The 24176-nt window shown below is 40.0% G+C and overlaps 1 protein-coding gene across 14 annotated transcripts in view; it reads left to right on the plus strand.

Annotated features, from left to right (window-relative positions):
* The window catches only part of NFIA (nuclear factor I A), a 369092-nt gene that overhangs the window by 289406 nt on the left and 55510 nt on the right, over positions 1-24176 (plus strand). For 4 of the 14 annotated variants that reach the window (XM_036352901.1, XM_036352903.1, XM_036352904.1 and 1 more), the window contains exons 9-11: positions 1625-1678; positions 20232-20410; positions 22662-22827. In XM_036352901.1, the coding sequence (XP_036208794.1) occupies positions 1625-1678; positions 20232-20410; positions 22662-22827 (399 nt within the window). Of the gene's footprint in view, positions 1-1624; positions 1679-1912; positions 2100-2730; positions 3338-3813; positions 6019-20231; positions 20411-22661; positions 22828-24176 lie in introns of those variants that run through there. The other 10 variants (XR_004974445.1, XR_004974444.1, XM_036352912.1 and 7 more) reach the window with 6 other exon arrangements.

Here is a 24176-nt window from a genome sequence, read left to right on the forward strand (position 1 = left end):
TGTATTTCACATTAAAGACAAGCTTTAAACCTCAAGAGAATGTCAGCAAGTCACTTAACTTGATCTTATTGCAAGATGAAAATATTTATTAGTTTGTTTATGAAACTCCCACAGTAGGAGTATGAATAATTGTAACCACATTTGCTTTCTTCTATCAGATTTTCGTTTAGGTAGGTCTGTGATCTACCAGCTGGTATCATAAAACATCCTAGAAAGTAACCGTCTCGTCTACTTTACATATGCCTGGAAAAACTGATATTTCTTGTAATAATCTTACTGTTAGTCCCACAAATCTGAATTCCTTATAAATACTCTGTGTGCATATCAGGGAAAGATGGCAGTGAGAGGGCTGTCTCATGCACTCACAGAAATCACACTGAAGGAAATAAGTATTCTGACTATTGTGCGAAGCAATTTCTAAAAACACAGTTATGAAACTTACTTGCTCCATCTGTAAACATCTTGTGATCATTGAGAGAACTTTCTTAACTTATTATGCCACTTGTCTGTGTGTGCGATATAATCAGAGAGGGAATATGTGTGTGTTTTCTAATTTTAAAATCTTGTACCTGAATTGGATTATACAGTCCCCAAATTCAGAATGAGTCTCTTGAAATGGGGTAGTATTATAATATTGTCCTCATATTCAGTATTCATTAAGCATCTAACCTGTGGTGGAAAATAAGTGTTGTGAAGGAAGCCCTTTTAGTCAGAAAGAAGATTTTTGGTCTCAAGGAGATAAGGCATATGATGTTTCTCATCTTTTTATTGTCAGGTTCACATATTCTAAATGCTAAATGAATGTTCAAAGCAGAAATTTCTGCAGGAGCTCAGAGGAGGGGACCCTGGAGGTTCACCTGAGAGCCTGTTACTGGGAATTCGGTGGTTCCTGTCCTCACAGAGTAGACAGTCGAGTTCAGGAGACAGACACAAGAAAATAAACATGTAGAAGATGATATGAAATGTGCTGTTACTTACCACTTTATATCTAATAAAGAGACTTCAAAGTGTGATAACTCAAAGTCAAATCTTAAAGGTTGCTTATGTGAATGGGGGGAATTCCAGGCAAAGAAAAGATTCATGATGTAGCCATGTAGTAAGGATTGGGAAGGACAATATGCTAGCAGCCTGGATAGCTGGGTATGCTGCCTCTTGCTTTCCACTTATCTCCTGGATTTTTAATGTCCTCCCCAATAACATGGGGTCAATACTACTGCTGAATAAACTTTTCCTCCCAATCTCATATTCTCATGCAGAAATTACCATAAAATAATATTTCTAGAGACTTTTTGAGGAACATAAAGCAAGGTGCATATATATCATCATTTATACAATAAATATTAAGAACACCATCTGTGAGTCTCGCTTTAAAACCACAATTCTAGAAATTATTATAATAATTCTAGCATTTACCCCTGGGTGCCATGATTGGGAGCTTCTTCATGCTAGGCAGTCAAGCACATTTTCTCAGATGATCCACACCGTGTTGAACCAGAGTGGACATTTTTTGCCTACAAAACAATGAGTTTGGATCTCCTGTCATATTCATGAAATTGTTTTTGAGGAAAAGAAAAATGCCTAGTTTAAGAATTATGGAATACCAAAGATTCTTTGTTTTCACCAGAATTCAAGATGGTTCCCAGCATCCTCGGTTCTCCTTTCTGGAATGTCTGCTCAGGTACCCATTCTTATTGCACCCTGCCCCCCTTAGTGGTCTGGTGAAGGGAAGTGGAGTAGTTGAGAGGAAACTCTTCAGTGGTATCTTTGTGGGTAAGAATCATAGAGTCAAGATAGGCTAACATGACACATTCTTGGGCTAAGATATTTTTAAAGGGTTGGTATTTAGCCTCTCGTTATTTAAGAGCTATTTGCTGCAAGTACTATATTCCCTTCTATTCTTTTTCTGAGCCAGTTGGAAAGCTAATGCTATGGATAACATCACAACCAGGACTAAGAGTTGATGTTTCAGCAACATGAGGACAGATTTAAGGAGGGAGAGTCTGACCGAGGAAACCAGGGTGGAATAAATGTGACATGTACATTAAGAAGAATTCAACCTTACAAACTTACTTCCAAAGGGCCTGGAAGAAGAGAAAGGTGTATCCTTTATCAGGGTCCTGAGGCAAGAGGTAGGGTGGAGTGGGGGACAGGTCTTTACTGCACTTTTGCTCAGAGTCACATGGTACATTCACCTTTGGATCGCACACAGGTTGCAAGACCTCCACTGCCCTCCTTAAAATTAAGAAATTAAAATTTCTCATGGGGCTACCTTGACTAGACCAGTTTGGAAGCAATAACTATGTAACATATCTCAATGATATTTTAACAGTGGCCCTATTTTTCACTGCAAACCTAAGCTGTATGTGGAAATCTGGTGGCCACCCTTTACAAAAGAAACCTCTCTTTGAAAATTGCAAAGCGAATGCAGAAAAGTAGGGTCTTAAAGGAAGGCAGCATAGCATAGTGGTCAAGCACAGAAGCTCAGGGGTCAGATGGGCCCGCGTTTGAATCCTGTGTCCACCACTTTTACCAACTGTATGAACCTGCCACCTTGCTCCTCTGAGCCAAAGGTTCCTCATCTATCCATTGGAGATTACAATTTCTACTTCAGGATAATTCTGTTATCTGAGGAGTAGATGAAATCATGCATTTGTAGTCATTCACACTGTGCCTGGAAATAGAGTATGTACAGAAGTCATGTAAACAATTTCATCACTCGTTTTCATTCAGGCTTTGAAAATCTCATGCTGCCCATCCTGCCCTCGCCTGTCAACATTTTAGCCATCCCAAGACCAGCTCAAGTACTACTTTCCACATGAAACCTCCTCAGCTCCACCCAGGCTGCGATCATCTCACACTCCTTAAACTCCTGGGGCCTTTTGTGCCTGGCATTTCCTCCACTGACATTGTGTCTCACACAGTGGGTTTTATGCACAATATTTGTTGAATAAGTAAAAAGTAATCAAATGGCACACAAGTGGACACAGAAGCCGTTCATCCCCTCCCTGAAACTGATAGGTTCTCATTGCTTCAGAGGAGCTAAGGGTGATACATGTCTAGTTTATGGAGTACTTCTTTACAAGGAATGTCCAAGATGGGGAGGAAGAACAATGGCCTTTCATCCACAGAAGACTTTTGCAAGATTATATAAGTAAAGCTTTGATATGCTATGAATAAGCTATGCTTTAAAAATATTTTGCTGTTCTAATCACTTTCCTGTTTTCATTGTTGTGAAGGTAGAGATGTGTGGTTTCTTAAAATGAATCTCTTCTCTGATAATGGATTTCTTTGTGGCTTCAATAAATCACTTAACCTGTGGCCTCAGTTTGGCCATCTGGATCATGGGATAATACTTTGCAAGCTATGTAGTTAAAAGTAGGTAAAGGGATAAAAGTATTTTGGAATGTCTTGGGGCGTAGGGAAGCGATTAACTTTCCATAAAGGCATTTGTATGCCATTTTACATTATTACAATTACTGTGTACTTTAAGCTGAAAGTTTGGGCTTTTAAAGACTCTCTTTTACAAGTGCTTAAAATTTCAAACATAATAAAATATTTTATCATGAAAATTTATCTTATTCATGATAACTGGGGAAAAAATCTTTGTTCTTCCCTTTGCCTTTTCAAGAATTTAAAGTTTGCCTGATGATTTAAAGGACCTAACTCCTTTTGAGAATTATTTGGAGTAAACATCAGTGATATTTTAGTTTCTTGGAAGTATTTCTTCTTGAAAGTTATGTTTTTTCCTGTCTTTGCTCTTTTGAGAAACAACAAGATAATGAATGATCCTTAACTTAAATGCCCTACGCTGAGTGGAACAACTCTGTGCTTTAGGGATTTATACGTGGGGCGGAGCCTGCACTATGCACGAGGTAAAGCAGAGGTTGAAAGTATTTGGCAAATAAGCACTTACTGAGTTTCATCTAGAACCATAGAATTTCAGAGTAGTGCTCTGGGAATCTTCTGGTTTAATTTATCCCCTATATCAGCCAAGAATGTGTTTGGCTGCAAGTAAAAGATAATATAAATAAACAAGTCATATTTTTCTTATATAAAAACAAGTGTGTGATTCAGGATTATGTTACAGTGGCAGTATAATGCCATCAAGGATTGAGATTTCTTCTCTTAGCCATCCATGCTTTAGTGGGTTGTTTTTATCCTTATGCTGTGAACTCCTGGTTACAACATAGCCACTGGGCTCCTGCCTTACACCTGTATTTCAAGCAGAAAGATGGAAAACAGTGAGAGCAAAAAAGTGCCTACCAACTCATTCTGCCTCCTTGTACAGAATCTAATGCAGCATGGTCAGAACTGTGCCACGTGATCACCTCTAGCTGCAAGGGAGGCAGGGAATCTAGTTTTTCTTTTCTTTTCCGTGAGCATATTGCCACTCTGTATGAAATTTGGGCTTTATAAGTAGATAAATAGAAGAGCAGTATGATGGTTAGTAGTTAGCAAGTATTCTACATTGCTCTTACAGGTGAGAAATCTCAGCTGGCCAGAGTCACGACTAGAAATAAGTCTCCAGTGCAGTGCCTTTTCTACCATATCAGTAGTTTCTATCTTTTTCTACCCTATTGGGAGAAATGAAATGCACTTATTTAAACAATTAGTTTGTTTTTACATTTTTTATTAGTCAAAGACAAAACATAGCCACTCAGATCATTTGAAAAGCATGACATAACCATGTTATTATACTGTTGTTGTTTTTTAAGTAGCAGCCATAAACAAATCACTTGACCTCTTTTTACTAGCCCCATGAACCCTTGCTATTTGTAATGTGGGGTTTCTGTTAGGTGCAAGTCACTTCAGAAAACAATTTTTGAGGTCAGTTTGCCTTTTTTAAATATTGAAATTAGCTTACAGACTCCAATTGCTGTCTAGGGACCCATTAATGTTTTCCACAAACATTTGTCCAGCACTTACAATATACAAGGTCTGTATTTCCTGCTAAATAGAGTAAACAGGGGAGCTTGGATTCTGGCCTCAGAGTGCTTACCTCCCGGTGAATGACAGACAAGAAAACCAGCAGTTGTATTGTTGTGATAGGAGAGCACAGGTTGCTGTCAGGGACAAGAGCATTCTGATAGAGAATGACTGTGTCATTTGACACTGTGGGAGTCCAAGCATGCATAAGAATTAACCCCTATTCCAAAACAGAGTACTTTCTAATTGTAAGCATGCAAAACAAAGCCACAGCAAACAAGTCATACTTTTAGATAACTAAGTACTGAGGAATTAAAACATACAGAATGTAAGCATGAAGCTAAACCCCCACTTCTCTACACACACACACACACACACACACACACACACACACACAGGAAGTTTAGAAGTAAAATTGCCCTGATTCTGAAAATATGAGTAAGATATACTAAGACAATAGCCGTATAAACCAAAGATTTATTGTGCAGCCTTCGAAAAATCATGCCAGGTTTTGTTTGGAGGATAGTCAGAAGTTTATATGCTCTGTAAACCTCTCTAAGTCCATGATTCTCGTGGCCCAAACAAGGATTCTGCTCTTAGTGGTGACACATCTGAGGGTCTGCAGCTAACAGTATCTCCCAGCTGGGCCAAGAAAAACAAACTGCAGAGAATTATGAGATTGAAGATCACCTTCCAGGAAGTTGAGGTCACCAGGAAAGTTGGAGGAGTGTAGATTCATAGACAATAACAGAGGAACAAGGAAGGAGAGGAAAAACAGTTATCATTGGATGGCAGGGCCCATTAGAGCAGGAACCACATCTTTATTCTTTTCATATCCCTCAGCCTCTTGCTGGGCATAAGGAGAGCACTCAATAAATATTTGTTGAATAAATGAATGAGTGCATGGATTTGATTGAAAGCAAATGGAGAAAAAGTGGGGAAATAACAGGGAAATCTTTTTATCCCCTGTGTGTAATCCTATATAATAAAGAGGTAATATGCAAATTGACCATCATGCCCTCACAAGATGGCTGCCTAAAACCAGGCCAGCAGAGGGGTTAGTGAAGGACGACCAAATGACTGAACAAGCAGGCTGCGTGGGGCGACCAGGCCGGCAGGGGGGCCATGAGGAGCGACCAGGCTGGCAGGGGGGGCAGTTGGGGGCATCCAGGCTGGCAGGGAGCACCAGTTAGGGGCAACCAGGTCAGCAGAGGGGGGCAGGTGGGGGAGACCAGGCTGGCGGGGGGTGCAGTTAGGGGTGACGAGGCCGGCAGAGGGAGGGCAGTTGGGGGTGACCAGGCTGGCAGGGGGGCAGTAAGGGGTGGCCAGGCTGGCATGGGGGGGGGGCAGTTAGAAGCGACCAGGCCGGCAGGGAGGGGGAAGTTGGGGGTGACCTGGCCAGCAGCGGAGGGCAGTTAGGGGTGACCAGGCTGGCATGCAGAGGCAGTGAGGGGCAATCAGGCCAACAGAGGGGGTCAGTTAGGGGCAACCAGGCAGGCAGGCAGGTGAGCTATTAGGAGCCAGCGGTCCAAGATTGTGAGATGCATCCCCCGAGGGGTCCCGGATTGGAGAGGGTGCAGGCTGGGCTGAGGGGACCCCCTCCTCCGTGCACTAATTTCATGCACTGGGCCTCTAGTAATAATATAATATTCAAGTGCATGTATTTTTAGCATCATTGAGGGAGGTACAAAGCATGTTGGATAAGTACCTGATATATATTTGCTTGGTTTTAATTAAGAATTTCTATCTTGATAGGTAATAAGAGAAATGCTGAGTTCAAAATGATTTGTTCCCTTTTTTGTAGAATATTTGCTGGGTATTATACATTTTTCTGTCCAAACTAAGGACCCTTCAGAAGAAATATTCCCTGGCACTTCATTGCTGCCATAACCACAGTACCTCTCCCTTGGCATAAGCTCCCATAACCAAGTGGTAAATTTGTTGAGCTTTCTTGTGCCCTATTGCAAACTTCTTTGCCTTTTAGGAGCGCCTTTACCTTAGTTGTAGAGCCTGCTGGTGCTCCTTTCAGTAGAGCTGAATCTAATTTGTCTCTCCTGGTTTAATGCAACTGAATCATCTCTGGAAAACGAGAAGCAATTAAGTACCTGTTGCTAACAAGGTGCTGAAATAATCTGCCAACGGACGCAAGGTGTTTGTTTATTATTGGAGTATGTCATTTGAGAAAACACTACGTTGTCTTTCTACACAAAAAGTTGATAGAATTGATTTTTAAATGCAGGCGTCATAGTCCTAGCAAGTACCACCTTTGAGGAGCATTGGAAAGAGAAGCAACGGGGCCTGTGAAATTGGTCAAGGTTAGCACAAGTGCCAGTGCCTGGCCTAATGGGAAACACTGTCCATAGGATTTGAAGGAACTGGATAGTAAAGAGGAAAAGCAGCTTTTCAGCAAAGGCCCTTTAAGTCCCCATTCAGGAAATTATTAAATTTATTAGCCAGATACTTACAACCAACTATTACTGGCCAGCCAAATGAAAAAAAAAACAAAACAACAAAACACACACACACACACACACACACACAATATACCAGCAAATGTTTTACAACTAAACAAAAGTCAGGAAGCCTGTAATTAAAACTGTACCTTTATTGTATTGTAAAGAGTTTCACTGTGACATGGAAAATATTTAAAAGAGAAGGCTGTTTAGCTAATTTGTCTGCAAGTGAACAGCTTCGTGGAGAACTACCCTAAATTAACTGGAAGGCCACCCACCGAGCGAACCTCATAAAGGGCCGTGGCTGCTCAGCTTGGTTTTGTGTAACCGTTCAATAATTACTAGATAAATGCATAACTAAAAGCTCTATTACACTAATAATTTGTACTGAGATAGACGTGGAGGACACCCTGCTGGGTTAATTTGTCATCCCCACAGCAAACTTCTAAAGAGGGCTCTTCTGCAGTGGTATCATGTTAATATGTTGTCCCAAAGAAGACAGGTTAGAGCAGTAAAACCAATTGGCTTCTTAATCCCTTAAAGAGGCACAATGCCCCCAGGATGAGAGCCAGAGAGAATAGGGTGATTAACCATGTGGACCTACATTTAAACTCTTCTTGACAAAAGAAGCTGCTGTCCCTTGTAATCTGCCCCCCCTTCTCTTTCTCTCTCTCTCTCTCTCTCTCTCTCTCTCTCTCTCTCTCTCTCTCTCTCTCTCTCTCTCTCTCTCTCTCTCTCTTTCTCTCTCTCCATAGACCCACCTATGCATGCCCTATGAAGGCAGTGGTTCTGTACAAGGTTTCTTAGAAGTCCTCTTGTTGATAAGACTTTTGGATATCACTTGTACTATAAATCACATAATCAGATAAATCTCTAGAAGTTCCTTTTTTTCTGGTTTAGCTTCATATAATGTTTAGACTCAGCCTTTATTTTCCTTTTTTGGGGTAGAAAAAATCCATCATACACTTGTATTCTCCTCTTTATGCAGAATGTTTTCTTCTATCACACACAGACACAGAGACACACAAAATTGCTGTTTTAAATATGAAGCTCACATTTAAGCTTCAGTGCAGGGTTTTCAACCTTTCCTATTGACAGAACCATAAATCATGTTAAAGTTAAGTGGATTACTGTAGCATGGAACTGTAGCTCTAACAATGTTTATGTAGTATCAGCTTATCATCCATGTAGACAAAGGGGGGTAAGCACTGATATCCGAAATGGGAATGTGCACTCCTATTAATGTGGTTGCAATAGCATGAGAGTCACCCATTTCCTGCTGTATCCTTTGTATTGTTGAAACTGGTGCATTTAATCGCGTGCATGGAGTGTTTTTAAAATGTCTATTTCTGCAGTAAATTTACATTTGCCATTTGCTATTTCTTCATATTCAGTGGTGGCTACCCACCCTGCCCCAGACAATTCCTTTTTCTTATGTGCAGACATCTGTGAGGAACATCAGCATTGCCAGGTTGTATGACAGTACGAAGGGACCTAGGCACAGAAAATTCTGAAAGGAAATAAACCATTTGACTCTGAAAAATAATTCAGATGGGTGCTGCAGAGTGTGGTGAAGGAGCATAGGCTGAATACAACGCAAAGGCTGGCCAGCCACTTGGGATCTGTGGAAGCTTGCGTATGTCACCCTCTCTTGACCTTTGCTTTCCCACCTGTACAAACGAAGGCTTTATTGGGAGAAGGCAGTGAACTGACATGTGGAAAGGGCTTGGTACATAGTAGGCATGTTACTAAATGTCAATTACCTATCAGATTCCCTGTCCTGTGTTACTAAATGTTCACTATCAGATTCCCCTGTCCACATGTCCTTACTTGCTTTTTTGCATGTGGTTCTCTTGAAAGGATGCTCACTTCCTTTATTCCTCACTCCCCATCCCCAGTTCTCTCTTTCCACTTGCACTCGTGGGTCCAGAAGGAGTGTGTGCTTTTCCTCTCCTGGGGGAGCCACATATACCTACAGAAGGAGATGTGAGCCAGACAGGTTACCTTATCCCATCACTCTTGTTTGGCTAAGAGAACAAGGGGATCTCCCCAGTGGGGCAAGTGGCCTGTCTCCCATGACAGGTAGCCCTTTGGCCGTGATGGAGACTTCTCTTTGGCACATCTTCGTTCAGGTATGGCTCTTGCTAAAGGGATAAGCACCTTTGTCATTTACAAGGGTCTGCTGTTTATAAGAATCAATTCAGCAAATAATTCTTGAGCACTTACCATCTGCCAAGCACGGTGCTGGGTCCTAATGAACAAACCAGATGAGGCAGTCCTGCCCCTCCAATCTAGCAGAACAGACAGACATTAAACAAATAATTATCACTGTGATGAGATTAATTATTGGAGTGTGCAAGAAAGGGATAATAAAACATAGGTATATAAAGGATTTGTGGAGATTTTGATTTATTTGGGTCAGTTTGTGTGGGTCCCTTCTATTGGCATGCAGTATGAACTTAGAAAACCTTGTCATCCTTGAGGGATTTTTCTAGGTCTTCTTGAATATGAGTTGTTGAGGGACTACATACCCAGTAATGAACACATACTGTTCATAAGGACCCTTTCAAGTGAAATATTCTTACAGGTGAAAGAAACCAAACCAAATTGCTTAATCATTCCTCCATTCCCTCAAAAGAACATCATAGATTGGTGCACGGAACTGAAAAGTCTAGGGGGTATGGCATCAGGTAGAGCTGAATCCAGATGCTCCAGTGATGCCTTCAGAAATCTGTGTTTCTCTTTCTCTCTCACAGCTCTTCTGCCTCTGTGTGAGCTCCCCAATTAAGTTAAAGCTCCTGAGATTGTGGCACTAATGATGTGATCAGCTCCAGGTGCAATTCCTACCAATTGAACAATCCAGGGAAAGAAAACAGCTTTCACAATAGATGGAGGAAAGATCCTACTCCTGGGTTCTTATGGCTCTGATCAGCTGGTTTGGGTCATTTGCTCACTTGAAAAACAATCCTTATACTTAGAAGGTAATGGGGCTTATTGGTGTAGCCTCGATTACATGCCCATATGTCAGCCAGGGGGTAGGGTTAAGTCTATCACAACCACACAGACTGAGGATGAGGGAAGGATAGTTACCCAAAGAAACATCAGAGCTCTATTTCCAGGAAAATGAGCGAAGGACTGCTGGGCAGGCAAAACTAATAGCTGTCCACAGCAGGAGGTCAGAGCAAAGCTGTCCTGAGTGCTTGACAATGGGTTCAGCTCACACACTAGCCAGGTGATGGATTTTGAAGAGCAAAGGTAAAATCCAGGCTGAGTCCACACCATCGACCTCCATTTGTCTTACGTCATCACATTGCATTGTATGACTCTGGTTACTTCTCATATATCTTCATTTATTCTAGAAAACAATTCTAAGAATGAAAAATAAACCAGGGTCTCGCATACTGTCTGGAACATAGTAAATTCTCAACATATTCTGTTTAAGTGAGTGAGCCCACGATGTACTTGGCACCTACATACACTACTTCTAATTCTTAGAAGAAAATTTTTAATTTGTGCTGTTTTACCCAGTTTACCACAAGCAACCACAGGCTTGGAAATGTTAAGTAACTTTGCCAGATGAACATAGGGAATGATTGATTTCAAACCCAGAATAACTGAGCTCTAAACCCATTCAAGACATAATTTTCATTTTGCGGTAGAGAATGCTAAGGAGCATACGAGGCTGACACAGTTAGTTGATACTCAACCTGAGATAAAAACTTGATCCCCTGTGTAAAATACAGCATGGAGAATATAATCAGTAATCTATCTATATAAAAGGCTAATATGCTAAGTCCATCTGGGTAATGACATCATATAGCAATACCTGGCTTAGTCTCCCTAGCGACTAGCCTCTTGCAGTTTCTTCAGCCCAGGAACACGACTTGCTTTATAGCCAGGTGGAAACATTGTACACTGTAACCAAATATCTGTGAAGCATTTTTCTGTGCCTCATCTCATTTGATCCTCACAGAAGTCCTGGAGTAGGTAGGTAGGAGACTCGGTGAAATCCTATTTTCTTTTCATTAGCGGAAAACAAAGATTTAGAAAGCTTAGAAACTTGACCTGACTGAAAAGAAGTAAGAAATGGTGGACCTTGAAAATGACTTCAGGTTTTCTCACTGCACAGAATACAGTCAAACACTGCTGCAGTTAAATATTTTACCCTTTGTTCCCCTGCATGATCTACAATAATAATCTGTTTTGTGTTGATATTTACTGCTGTGTTGCTGACAATTACCTGAAAGAGAAGTTGGGGTGCTTTACTGGGCTGGAAAAAGTTTAGCTAAAAGTTTAGCAAGTTTATTCTATATATATAAAAGGCTAAGTTGACTTGCACAGGCGTGATACATATAAAGCTTTCGTTGGCGCCAATCGCACGCGTGTGTTTCGATCTGTTATTGTCGATCATGAATTTGGTTGACACTTCTATTATAGAGAAAGGGTGAATAGCAATATTAAACTATTTCTTCTAATTAATTTCCTTTCAATGTATTGAAATAACTCGTATTGTAATAACTGTGTGGTGCCAGGTGGGTACTATAACTTACATAGTGATATAAATGTCTAATCACTGTGTTGTACACCTGAAACTAATATAATATTGTATGTCAACTGTAATTGGAAATTTAAATAAATTAAATTAAATTTTTTAAAAGGCAACTTGATCCCCTAATTTCAAACACTGGACTGATTTTTCTCATACTTCCTCCCCTCATGAGAAATCTACCAACAGAGGGAACAAACCCTTAAGTCCTATGGGTTGAATCCAGGAAGCTATTTCTAATTCAGGAGGATACTTTGAAAGTAACCTATGCATTAGCAATCTCATGGTGCAGAAAGGGGGCTTACAGGACAGTGTGGGCCTGAGGATTTGGTGGGGGGGGAGTGCTGCAAGTCAGCCTGGCTTTGTGTGTTTGTCCCAGGGTTTTTGTTTGTTTATTTGTTTGTTTTTGCCTTTTTGGTTTTTAATGTCAGCAAAGTATGCAGAGATCTCAGGTTCCAGCACTTGGCAATCCTCCAAGAGGCTGCAGTGCCTCCTCAGGCTTCACTTGTGAAATTCCCCTGCAGGACTGCAGTCTGTGATCCAGTGCACTCCCCACAGGATTCCCTGCCTGGTTCTGCTGACCCCTGTCATCACCCAGTCTATGGGGGTTGGGGTTTTAATGTTTTGGTTTGCTTTTTATTCTTCATCTCTTACTCATAGTATAGCTTGCTTATTGTGTAAAAGCTCAGGATCCCTCCATGGAACTGGAGGCTTGTCAGCTTTCCTATTAAACAGTCACCCTTCGTGTCTCCGGGAATCGCAGCTGCTGTGTGGTATGTGAACGCCTTTCACGTCAGCCGCCACGGTGGCTTGGGCAGTTAGTGCCCGAACATGGGCAATTCAGAGAGGAGGTCCCGTCAGGATCCAGCAGCGGGGGTTCTCTCCCACACCTTGAACGAGCACCTGCGGGATTTTTTAAACTCTAAATATTACAGCCCTCCTGAAACCAAGGTATCTTAGAAACTGAGTCTCATATATACCCTAGAACTTAATATACCAGAAACAGTTTAAAAATAATTTCTTTTCAAAGACACATGCTCTCTTGCTTCAGATTTTTTTGGATTTTAGTGCTATTCCTATGCATCAGTTGTACAGAATTATTGGCAGGTGTCATGCCAGAGACTGAGTTCTCTAGGCCACTGGAATGTGGAGCCAGGTAAGTTGAGCTTCAGTGGTGCAGCTCAGACTCCTCATTTTGCAGGTGAGAGAACTGGAGGAGAGAGAAGTTGCCAACATTTATAAGCCAGATTGTGGCAGAAACAAAACTAAACCCAAGTCCTTTTGTCTAAGTAGAAAATGTTCCTAAGAAGTACCCCAGATCTTCCAAAAAACTTTTTTTAGCGTTCAGTATGTATATCTCTGATAAGTAACTCCCAATCACTAACATGGTGGGCCTTTCAAGGGAAATGATGGAGATTTCCATTCTATCTGGATTTGGGGAAGCCATGGGAGGCCATGCTCAGAAATGGGTTAGGTTGGAAGTATGCCAGGTAGCAGGGGTCTACATGGTGAGAGAGACAGTGTGGATGCTCAAGGATTGGAGATTATGTGAAAATAGAGTCTATAAAGGGAGATAACCCCATAGTTCTACTTTTCTATGTTAAGTGTCAGAGTCTAATATTTAAGTAAAGGTAGGGATTCAAAATATATTTGGTCAAAAATAACCTATATTGTTCTGTGACTGTTAGATCAAGGTTATTGCTATTGTTGCTTTGGTTACACATTTTGTTGTTTATGGTATTTTCTTTTCAAGATCCTCTTGTCATAGCTGTACCAATAGTACATACTTTAATCAGTATTTGTGTTTTCATTTCTCTAAAACACGGGTAGGCAACAGCTACCTCCTACTCCTCCTTACCATTTCTTTCCTCCTGTGTGTTCTGCACTCAGAACAGGTCCTAGCATGTAGGAGCAAATTCCAATTTATTCATTTCCTATCCTCATCACTATCTATAATTGTATTACCAATAAAAGAAGGTATTTATTGATTATTTAACCATCTAGTCAGGAACTATACCATATGCTTTGCATACATTGTCTCATTTAATCCTCTTAGTAAATCTGAGGCATTATTAGCTCCATTATACAAATAGCAAAATTGAGTCATAGAGAAGTTCAGAAACTTGAAGCATAGCTGGTAGGTAAGTGATAGAGCTAGAATTTAGCCAAGTCTATCTGACTGCAAAGCCCATGTCCTCGTATTATACCACTCTGCCTTTCTGACTCATATGTTTTACTTGAAATGATACACACATACACACACGCAAGCACACACGCACAGGTATGGGAAACCAGCACAGACCAAGGCATGTTAAATAAGCATCAAGAGGGATAATCAAAAAGCGACAGTGATGGGGAAGTGGGTGAAGGTAGTCAAAAGTTACAAACTCCCAATAAAGACAAAAGAAAAGCGACCATGGGTGGTCAGTGGAGATAGAGAAAGCAAGCAGATTGCCTTGGGAAGCTTCAAAAGCATGAGGCTATAGGGACAAGGACACAGAATGGTAGGCAAGAGGGGGAAGGAGCAGTGATTATCAGTTGCTCAGCTCACAAGAAGTGCCTGGCAGGTGTTTGGAAAGAGAACAGGAATTAAATGGGTCTGCACCAGGGGCCAGCAAATCGGCCCACAAATCAAATCTCATTCTCTGCCTGTTTTTGAAAATAAATTTTATTAGAATACAGTCACATTCACTTGTTTATGTAAAATCTGTGGCTGCTTCTGCCCTTAAAACCCCTCCTCAGCGAGTTGAATAATTGCAACAGATACCATGAGGCCTGCAAAGCCTAAACTATTTACTCTCTGGCCTTTACAGAAAATGTTTGCCAACCCTGGTATAGACCATAAGCCAGGTTATTTGAACAAGAAAGTCCTTTAAGTAGCTCAAATTGATCTCAATAAAAATTTTAAAAGACCTTGGTGTGTGCCTCTCTCTCTCTCTCTCTCTCTCTCTCTCTCTCTCTCTCTCTCTCTCTCTCTTCTCAAAAAACATTGTAATTTGATCTCCACCCTTAATGCAAATGGAATAGAGTATATCAACCATCTTGGAAATCTATTGTAGCATAAAGTTACTTTGCCTGGTAGCAATAATATAAAAATACTGGTGTTTTCCAAGTCATGGTGCAATGTCACATATTTCCCTCATTTGACACAGCCAGGTCCTTTCACATGCATCTCAGTGATGTTAACTGTATGTCTTCTATGCTTTGAAAGCCTTGCCTTGCATAGAATCAAAGGTTTGTTATTTAGAAAAGGTTCTGCCTCCTAAGGTTTTGAAACACATTGCCAATCCCTCTTTCCTTGTCTCTCTGTTAAAATAAATCCCATAACTTCAAACTTCTAGGCTTTCATACATGGCAGGTCTGGCTCATGCATGATTTATAAATGATAGCTATGGACCATTAAGATAGATTTCTCAGCTTTAGGTAGGCTATAATGGAGTTATATATTGTGATTTTGAATTTCTGAAGAAACAAAGTAGATAGTAGTTGACAACCCAAACAATTGGAGTTCCATTTGCCCTATGGAAGGCTTTTTTTAGGTATGGTTTTTTTCTTCCACCTTCTCCTCCTGTTAGAGCTCTGCCCTATTACAGTCTTTACTTCTAAATATAAGTAGTCAGGAGCTCTCACTGCCACCTTTTGTTCTATGGCAATGCTTATTTTTGTCTAAAGAACATCCTCCTTTAGGTAGATGAGTCTTTTTTTGTAACAGTGCTAACAGAGAGAAGCAGTGTGGCCACTCACCTGTTGTCTTCATTAATGGTGAGACCGAAGTTTTGCAGTTGCCAGGATGTAGGATTGGTCATTCCTTTGGCGGGGGAGGGGGAGGGGGGCGAGGAAGAAGGTCTTGGATAGCACTGCCATAAGAGCACACCGCACCTGAAGGGGGATTAGATTTTACTGTTTGTGCCACTCCCTGGAGAGCTTTTCTCTAGAGCTGCCCATAGCTCGGAGACCAGGATTTAAGGGCCGGTGCCAGGAAGCAAATGCTAACATGAGAAGAATCCGAGTCTCTGTTTAATCTGTGAGAATCCGCAACAGTTCACAGACAAGAAGGAAAGATATTAAGACAATGCCAGGGTTAAATAGAAGAACATATTTCAACCTGTGAAATTTCAGTTTGAGGAAAAATATGGGAGGGTTATTATAATTCTTAGAGGTTGAGTTTGGGCAGAACTGCTGAAAATTGTAAGGAAGGATTGCTTTTTATCTCTTTTTCTTCCCTAAAACATAGAGTGAAATACAAGGTTCCAAACCCATCTGGCGACGCCTCCATGACATCATCTTCTTCAAGCTAGAATGTGTCTAAAGGCACCTATAACCTCCATATAGTGGATTCTCACACTAAGAATCACTTGTTGGATCATAGACGTCTCTCAGCATAAAATAGTATAGTAATGACCTTGTCCTTCTCCTTCCCCAGTTCTAATTTAAAAGGGGAAGCATTTTTAAGTTAAATAAATATATATATTAAATTATATTACATTTTAAAATTATCTCTTCGAAACTAACACCCAGAGAGAACTTTAAAGAAGTGAATGGTAGGGGTGTGTAAACAAGTAAACTATCCTGCCTGGCCTGCTTTCTTTTTGTACTAAGTATCCAGTCACATGATCATTTTGTAATAAATAACTGAGCCCTACACCCTTTGGGAAATTCTGGTTCTCTGTTCTTTAATTGTGGTAACTTTGTTCAGAATATGTAGGCAGTGGCATTCCAGCCAAGAAACCTGATCTAATTTTCTTCCTTCCCATCTTATTGGTATTCTCTGTGAAAAGCCCAAGCAGTTGCTTTAAATAAGTCTGGCCTGTGGTTAAAGTTTAAACCAGGAGTGAGATCCATCCAGAGGGGAGTGTTTCTGACACTCTGCCCTCCTGGCCTAGGGGACCGAGAGCATTAGACCCCAGAAGCAGCCAATTTTATAGTGCCTTTTAATACACAAAATTGTATTAACATCAACATGGATACAGATGGATGCACTGCAATAAACTGTAACCACTTGAGAAAAGCCTTTATTGACTTTCAAGTAAATAATGCACATTTTAAAGGCTCTAAATATGCATTTACATAATGTGCTATAATTTTTTATTGTGTCAACTGCTCACACACACACACACACATCCGTAAGAGATGTTTTTCTCCATCAGAATTTTGGACTCACACCATTCTTTGTGCATTGCATTATCACCATGCCAGATTCCTAGTGCTAGTTCCTCTTTTATAGGGCCTGGTCTGACAATCTCAAAATACATTTAATGAATTTTACTAATTGACCTATTGGTTGATCCATTCATTTAACCCCGTTGATACCTTCTAAAAATAATCTTAGACTATTTAGACAAAAACTTAGGGACACTAAATACATCTAACTCAATATTAAAGAGAGAAAACAAGAAATGGGAAAGAAGAAAAACCAAATTGACACCATGTTGAAATGTTAAGTCTGCACTTTAGAGCAATGCAGGAACCTTACGGCTCTCATTGTTCAGAAGCGTAGCAGGTTATCCAGAAAAATAGCATATATTCATCACATTTAACATATCTTTGCAATGTCTGCAACACAACTATTTTCTATTTGAAGAAATTAAAGGTCGGGGTCTTGAATGATTTATGTCCAGTCCTACAGTGAACTGTGGATGAGCCCGAAAGTCTGAGACATGAGAAAGTAGGGGTTGTGAAGGATGACCCTTTGAAATGCACACTCAGCAATTGTCTAATTTGAAACTACAGGCTAAGTGATTTCCTGGTATTAATTAGGAATTAATTGATCCTTCTAAGTCAGTCATTGTAGAATTAACTCCAAATAGTACCATGTATTCTCAGGTTTGGGTTCAAATAAATTCTATGCCACAAGGAAAAAGTGAATAAATTATTTTATGTAAAATAAAACCAAGAAGCTAAGGTCTAAATTTAAGTTGATCATGGTTTTCTTTTACATATTTAACAACAGGTGAGGAGGTTTATTAACAGGTAAGGGAGGAATTACAAGATCCTGTCCAATTGTTTCCTCTATCAAGTTCCTTGATCTGTCCAGTCTTCGCTCCAGTGAATATTTTCTGCTGGGCATCATTCTCTGTTGGCCACCACAATTTCATGATCTAACAGTCATTCGTCACTTTTTATTGAGCACCTGAAGCAGTGCCACTTTATTATTAAGGTCTGCCTCCCAGGGGCTCTTGACAGTGGAGTAGCCACTGTTGTCATTGACATGCTACAGAAGTTGAGTATATCATTTTGTTATGCTCAGTACATCCCCAACCTCCTTGGGGAAATGCCACATTCTATCCCTAACTAAAAACTATTTAGTCAAATATAGGGCACTGGGTCAAAGTTTCTTGCTACCAGCAAGAAAGAACATACCATATCAGATGGAAAAAGAAAATTCCTTTGGTTCTTTAAAGCCAGTAGCACAATTGGCAGACTAAAAGATGACCAGAACTAATTAACTTTTTAGCTTGTGGGTTTTAATTCAGAAACCATATGGCTCCCAACATTTATCATATATTATGTGAAGTCCTAAGTTTGATCAGTTTGTCTATAAGCTCCTTGGATTTTTGGCAGGTGAAAAAAACACACCAAAGTTTTAAGTCCATATTTATTTACATGGTGATTTTATTCATTTCTGTACCACTCATGTATTCAAAGATTCATGGTACCTTCAACAGATATTTATTGGGTGCCAGACAGTTTCTGGGGATATGACAGTGAATCATTAAATGGATGGAAAAACTATTTACTAAAATGAAGAAGACTGGGAGAAGAGCAAGTCTGAGGGGTGGAAGGTGACAAGAATTCTGGTTTGAATAGGTTATGTTCAAGATGCCCTCAATTGTATGACTGAAGACAAAAATTTGTGTTGGCTCAATGTTGTATCCCAAGTCCAAAGTAGGGGCCCGTGAATACTCACTGGCTAGATTAAAGGTTGCGTGAATGAAAGGGTCCCATCAAGTCATCTACAAGATATGAACTGGACTGTTGTTACTACTCCAAACCATCTTTCAACTCTTTAAAAACTACATATGTCATTCTGAATCTCAAAATCCTAACCATCTCAATTATTATTCAGAAAATGCCCCAATCCTAAAGATATCCCAGTTAGGAGCAAAGAACCCACATCCAGGGGTTCTTAGGGATGCATCCTTTCTTATAGTCCTTGGCTGTGCCAATATAGAGTGGTGGAAGGCGTGGCCTATCTTGCTTAGGTTTCACTTCAGTTTTATGAGTTCTTCTCAGTATTAGGAAAATTACATTCTCCAAAAATCTGGGTATTCCTCTGTTTTCTCTTTGCAGGAGCTCCTTGGGTGTAAATAAAAATAAGAAAAGATAAAAACTCTTATCTGCGTTTACTTGGGATCTGTTTCTTGGCCCTCATTGAGAAATGTGAGCTGCTGTCCTGGCATTACTTGCTTTGAGTATCTTCAGCCCTCTCCATGGGCTGCTCTTACCTGCAGCAGATTTTATTGATCACCCTTCCAACTGAAGGACAGCAGTGCTCTCAGAAAAATTATTCGGCACCTCACATGCTTTTTTTAATCTAATGCAAGCTTCTTTCTGTGCCAGTGAGATTTAGCAGGGTTCTAATATAAGGGATAATAGTTTTCAGAGTCTTTTATCAGTTCTTATGGACAGAGGGCCAACAGTTTAGCAGGGTCACTGGCTACTCAGCCTGTGGGTCCCCTTGCTCTAACATTATGCATTTTCGAGTTTGGCTTTAGATAGAAAAAAAAAGAAAAGATGACAAAAAACCTTCCATGTAAAGTGAGGCACCCAAATTGCACAGGTTCATTAAGTGATCATTTACTACATACTTCAAAAAATTTCATCCTGAATTGGTCCCTAGAAATTTCCTTGAAAGGGGTATAAGAGCTTTAACAATGAATTATTGTCTATGGATAGCTCAGCATGAAAGGGGATCCATATGTGCACACTAGAATTTGTCATATGTAATGTCAGTTAAATCAGGTCTAATCTACCAAATACATTTTTTATTGCTTGCTTCATTAAAAGAGCTCTTAAGGTAATGAATAATCTTCAGCTTCACCAAGGATTATTAATGCCTTTATAACTCATGTCCACTGAAAATAGAAAGACAGGTTGAAACTCTACCCTAATCTAATCTCCATGTTTGTCTTAGAGCCTTAAGGAAGAAAGTCTGTCAGACCTTTCCAGTGTTAAACTCAGTCACATGAGCTATGCCATGAATTGGGTCAGGAGAAGAATTTTTTTAAAACAAGTTGAATCGGTTTAAAAGCTGTGGCAAAGCATATCTTTTCCCATCTTAACTGTGATGTTTTCTTTCCCACCAGCAAGTCCACATGCAACACCATCGACTCTTCATTTTCCGACATCACCCATTATCCAGCAGCCTGGGCCTTACTTCTCACACCCGGCCATCCGCTATCACCCTCAGGAGACGCTGAAAGAGTTTGTCCAACTTGTCTGCCCTGATGCTGGTCAGCAGGCTGGACAGGTGGGGTTCCTCAATGTAAGGAAACCTCTTTTTTTCTAATTTCTTTAGAAATATTAACCGAATGTAAAAATAACAAGGGGAGACCTTATGACCATGTGACATTGTGCTCTAATGTTGTGCTGACTGACTGCAGACAAATGTCATATTTATTCTAGATTGTGGGAAAGTTAACTTACCCTAAGAGTGATTGGCCAGGGTTTAAAAACAGTGTTTGTGTTAAGTTCGCAACTGTCAAGTTTACGGATATAAATCATCTCAAGGGTGAACTCTGTAACCTTCCAAGGTCCGTGGGCTGATAATTCCACCTCATGCATACTAACCCTAGGGCTCATTGAGTTAGCAAAATAGAAAGACCAAATAATTTTAAATAATGGTTTGGGGTGGTAGGGAGAGCTAGGGGGCAGAGGGGACACAGATGTTTCAGATCAACTAAGTTGATATTTTTAAAAATACAGTCTTCTAACACTTTAGATCAAGTTGACCAGTACTTGAACTCAAGATGCTAGAAGTACAGTTTATTATGGTTTGTTATTTCTGCAAGCAGTTATCTTTCCCACTTATCTTTGTATAAAGCTGAACAGGATTCAGTAGTTTCAAATGAATGTTTTTATTTATTTTTTTCTCAAACCAAACAATCACAGTTTGAATTAGTATTCCAAATGTAAAAGTAATTTTTAAAAAATCACGAATTTTATTTCAGCTATGGAACTACATGTTTACAATGGTAGCTGTATCCCAAGGCCGAAAATAAGACTAATGACTAGTAAATAATGACCAGCATAAAGCTGAATGTGACTCCCCTTTTCTCCTAGTAACTGCACATGAAGCCACAGATTTGCCGTAATTATTATTGCCTGGTTTAAAGTGTTATATCACACTGCCCTACCACTGATTTTCTTCCCTTGCAGAAACACCTGATTCTGCATATCTGAGACAGAATAGGCAGCTTTGACTAATGTCTGGTGATGTGTTAGCAGATACATTTCTGTCTAGACAACAAATCAATATGGTGCCTTTCTCCTTTTTGCTTGTGTATTCATTTGCTTGGCTCATTCTAAAGAGTTCACTTATGGACTTTTAGCCCACTCAGAAATAACACACAGGCAAGTTTGTTGGCAAGAAAGCATAGCATTCTGATCGTCAGACGAGATAATCTTTGAGGAGCAATTCTAAATATCTAAGTGAATGTCGATGAGGGAGTGAAACTGCCTCTGCAGAATCATTAAGCTTAAGCTTAAAAGCTAGGACAACAGCATCTCTTTCAACTGAATTTTGATTCGGGTCTGGAGCCTAAATATGAGCTGTTACTGCCAGTCGAAGAGTGTCACTGAAGTCTGGAGTCAGAAAGGCCACGTGGGAAACCATGAAAAAGCTGAAGTGATCGCCAGTATCAAGCATCTGACCTTTACATTTCTAACTTTTTAATAGTCTTGACACCATCCTATATAACTGTCAAATGCCCAGTTTTGTATTTTGATCCACATTTTATAGGCTATGAGGCAGTACTCTTCATGGGACCATTTGGAAAAACTTAAAAATAAAATGGATTTTATTGCTTTCTTCAGAGGGAAATATTCTTTTGTTAAAGAGCTGTTATTTGATTGTTCTAACATCAGGCAGCTAAATAAATATGACTCTTCATGGCATATGCTTATATCGTTTAAATCAAAATTAGAAGTGATTTTTTTTTTCATAGCAGAATTTTGACAGCTGAATTTTAAAGTTTCTGTGCCTGATGTTATACAATATGTGTAGAAATATTTAATGTTCACTTAACATATTTATTAAATGTTACATAATATCAACTTTGATGAAATAAAATATTTTTTATCTCAAATGCACATTTAGGCAACTTTACTATATCTATATAAACAGACAGAATAATTCTGCAATCTATAAATACTTATATATTAAATAAATATTTAATAATCATGAGCATGATGACAAAGATAGGAGTTAATATAGAATTGAAACATTCCAAGCAAAAGTTGGCAGGTCATTTTATAGAACCTGATGCAAAGAAGGTTAACGTAATTCAAAAAATAAATTTAGGATGCACTGAGCATGTATACCTAAGACTATGCTTTTGTTGAATGCCTTAAGAACAACCCAGCAACCCATATGCTCTTATGGAAGAATTCAAGTAGCTAGAATACTTAGTAATTTACATAAATGCTGCCTAATGAATCTTTTATTTTAAGAAGCAGCTAATGGTTCATGTCTGTTTCTTCTTTTTCTTGTGTGTGTTTTGTTTCCACCCTTGTAGCCCAATGGGAGTAGCCAAGGCAAAGTGCACAACCCATTCCTTCCCACCCCAATGTTGCCACCGCCGCCGCCACCACCAATGGCCAGGCCTGTGCCTCTGCCGGTGCCAGACACAAAGCCTCCAACCACGTCAACAGAAGGAGGTGCAGCCTCCCCCACCTCACCAAGTAAGTATGGCTGAGACAAGGCGTCGGTCACTGATGAGGCTCTGTGCACTTGGATCCACACCTAAGCTTAGTCTGTCTCTGCATAGACTCTAGTGATAGTCACAGATCCCCAACAATGGTCAGAGCATGAGTTTGCAGAACCAAAACCAGATCAACGTGAACACCACTCTAGGGTACTACCAACTACTACAAATGTGGAAATGATTGGGTGTTTGGGTGAATAAAATGGTATAACTACATTCCCAGGACTGAAAGCAAGTTATGAACTATTAAAGTTTGCGTCTCATTTGCGTGGCTTTTAATGCTACCCTCATGATTATCAAACAGAATCTACTTGAATGAATCTTTAGTAGCAAAAAATTTCCTCATACTTCTGTACAGCCCTGCCTTCCAGTGATTTACAGTCCCAGAGAAATGCACTTGATGAGTGTGAAGGTTACACACCTCACACATCAAATGGGAGAAAAAGTTTAGACCAAAGTAGCGATGCAAAGATATGTACATTAAACATTCGCCAAAAGTAAGAGCCTGGCAGAAGAGATCTGATGAGCTAGTAGTCATGACAGTTGGTTCGCGAGGCTGGGAAGGGGGAGGAGATAAAAGGTAGAAGTGGATGGAAAGAGAAAAGAACACTTAGTTCTTCTCTGAATCATCTGGGAACGTGTGGTCAGACAATATAGAATTTCAAAACCTTTTTGGATTATATGGATTGTTATTTGAAGAATTAGAAAGAGAACAGTTCTCCTGATATTTTAGAGATCACAAGAGGATAGAACACACAAAGTTGATTTTTATTAGTACCTGGAACAATGACAAAAAATAATGATGGCTGGAAGCATAGTTTCAGATGATGGATGGACTGCCTAATCTTGACAAAGGGTGTGATGAGCACCTTCCCTAAAGCTTTACAGAGGGATAGGAGTAGGAAAGGTTAGGAACTGTGACAGTGACCCTAAGAAGAGATCTTCAAAGGTGGTGAAACTGGACACAAGGAATCTACTGAGGAAACTATTAGAGTAGACCAGGAAAGACGTGTTAAGATCAAGAACTTGAGCAGTAGTTACAGAAGCTGAATGGAGGAAAGCTCGAGGTGAGTGTTTAGTAGACATGAGCTTTGGGATTGGGCTACCACTTAGATGAGTATAGTGAAGGATGAATCAGGCCTCTCAGCTTCCTTACCTGTCAGTGTTGGTCATTGTTTGCAGGTGGGAAAGTGCCAAAGAGGAGAAATGATCCTCTGTTGATACTGTGTTCATTAGATTTAATTCTGGGGACACTGAATCAAAATGTCTAGAGTCCCTCATGGACATGTGTTTGAGAGTAAGCTTTGGATTATCTAGTACTTATTC

Source organism: Myotis myotis, unplaced genomic scaffold, assembly GCF_014108235.1.
Source record: "Myotis myotis isolate mMyoMyo1 unplaced genomic scaffold, mMyoMyo1.p scaffold_m19_p_2, whole genome shotgun sequence".
NCBI lineage: Eukaryota > Metazoa > Chordata > Mammalia > Chiroptera > Vespertilionidae > Myotis > Myotis myotis.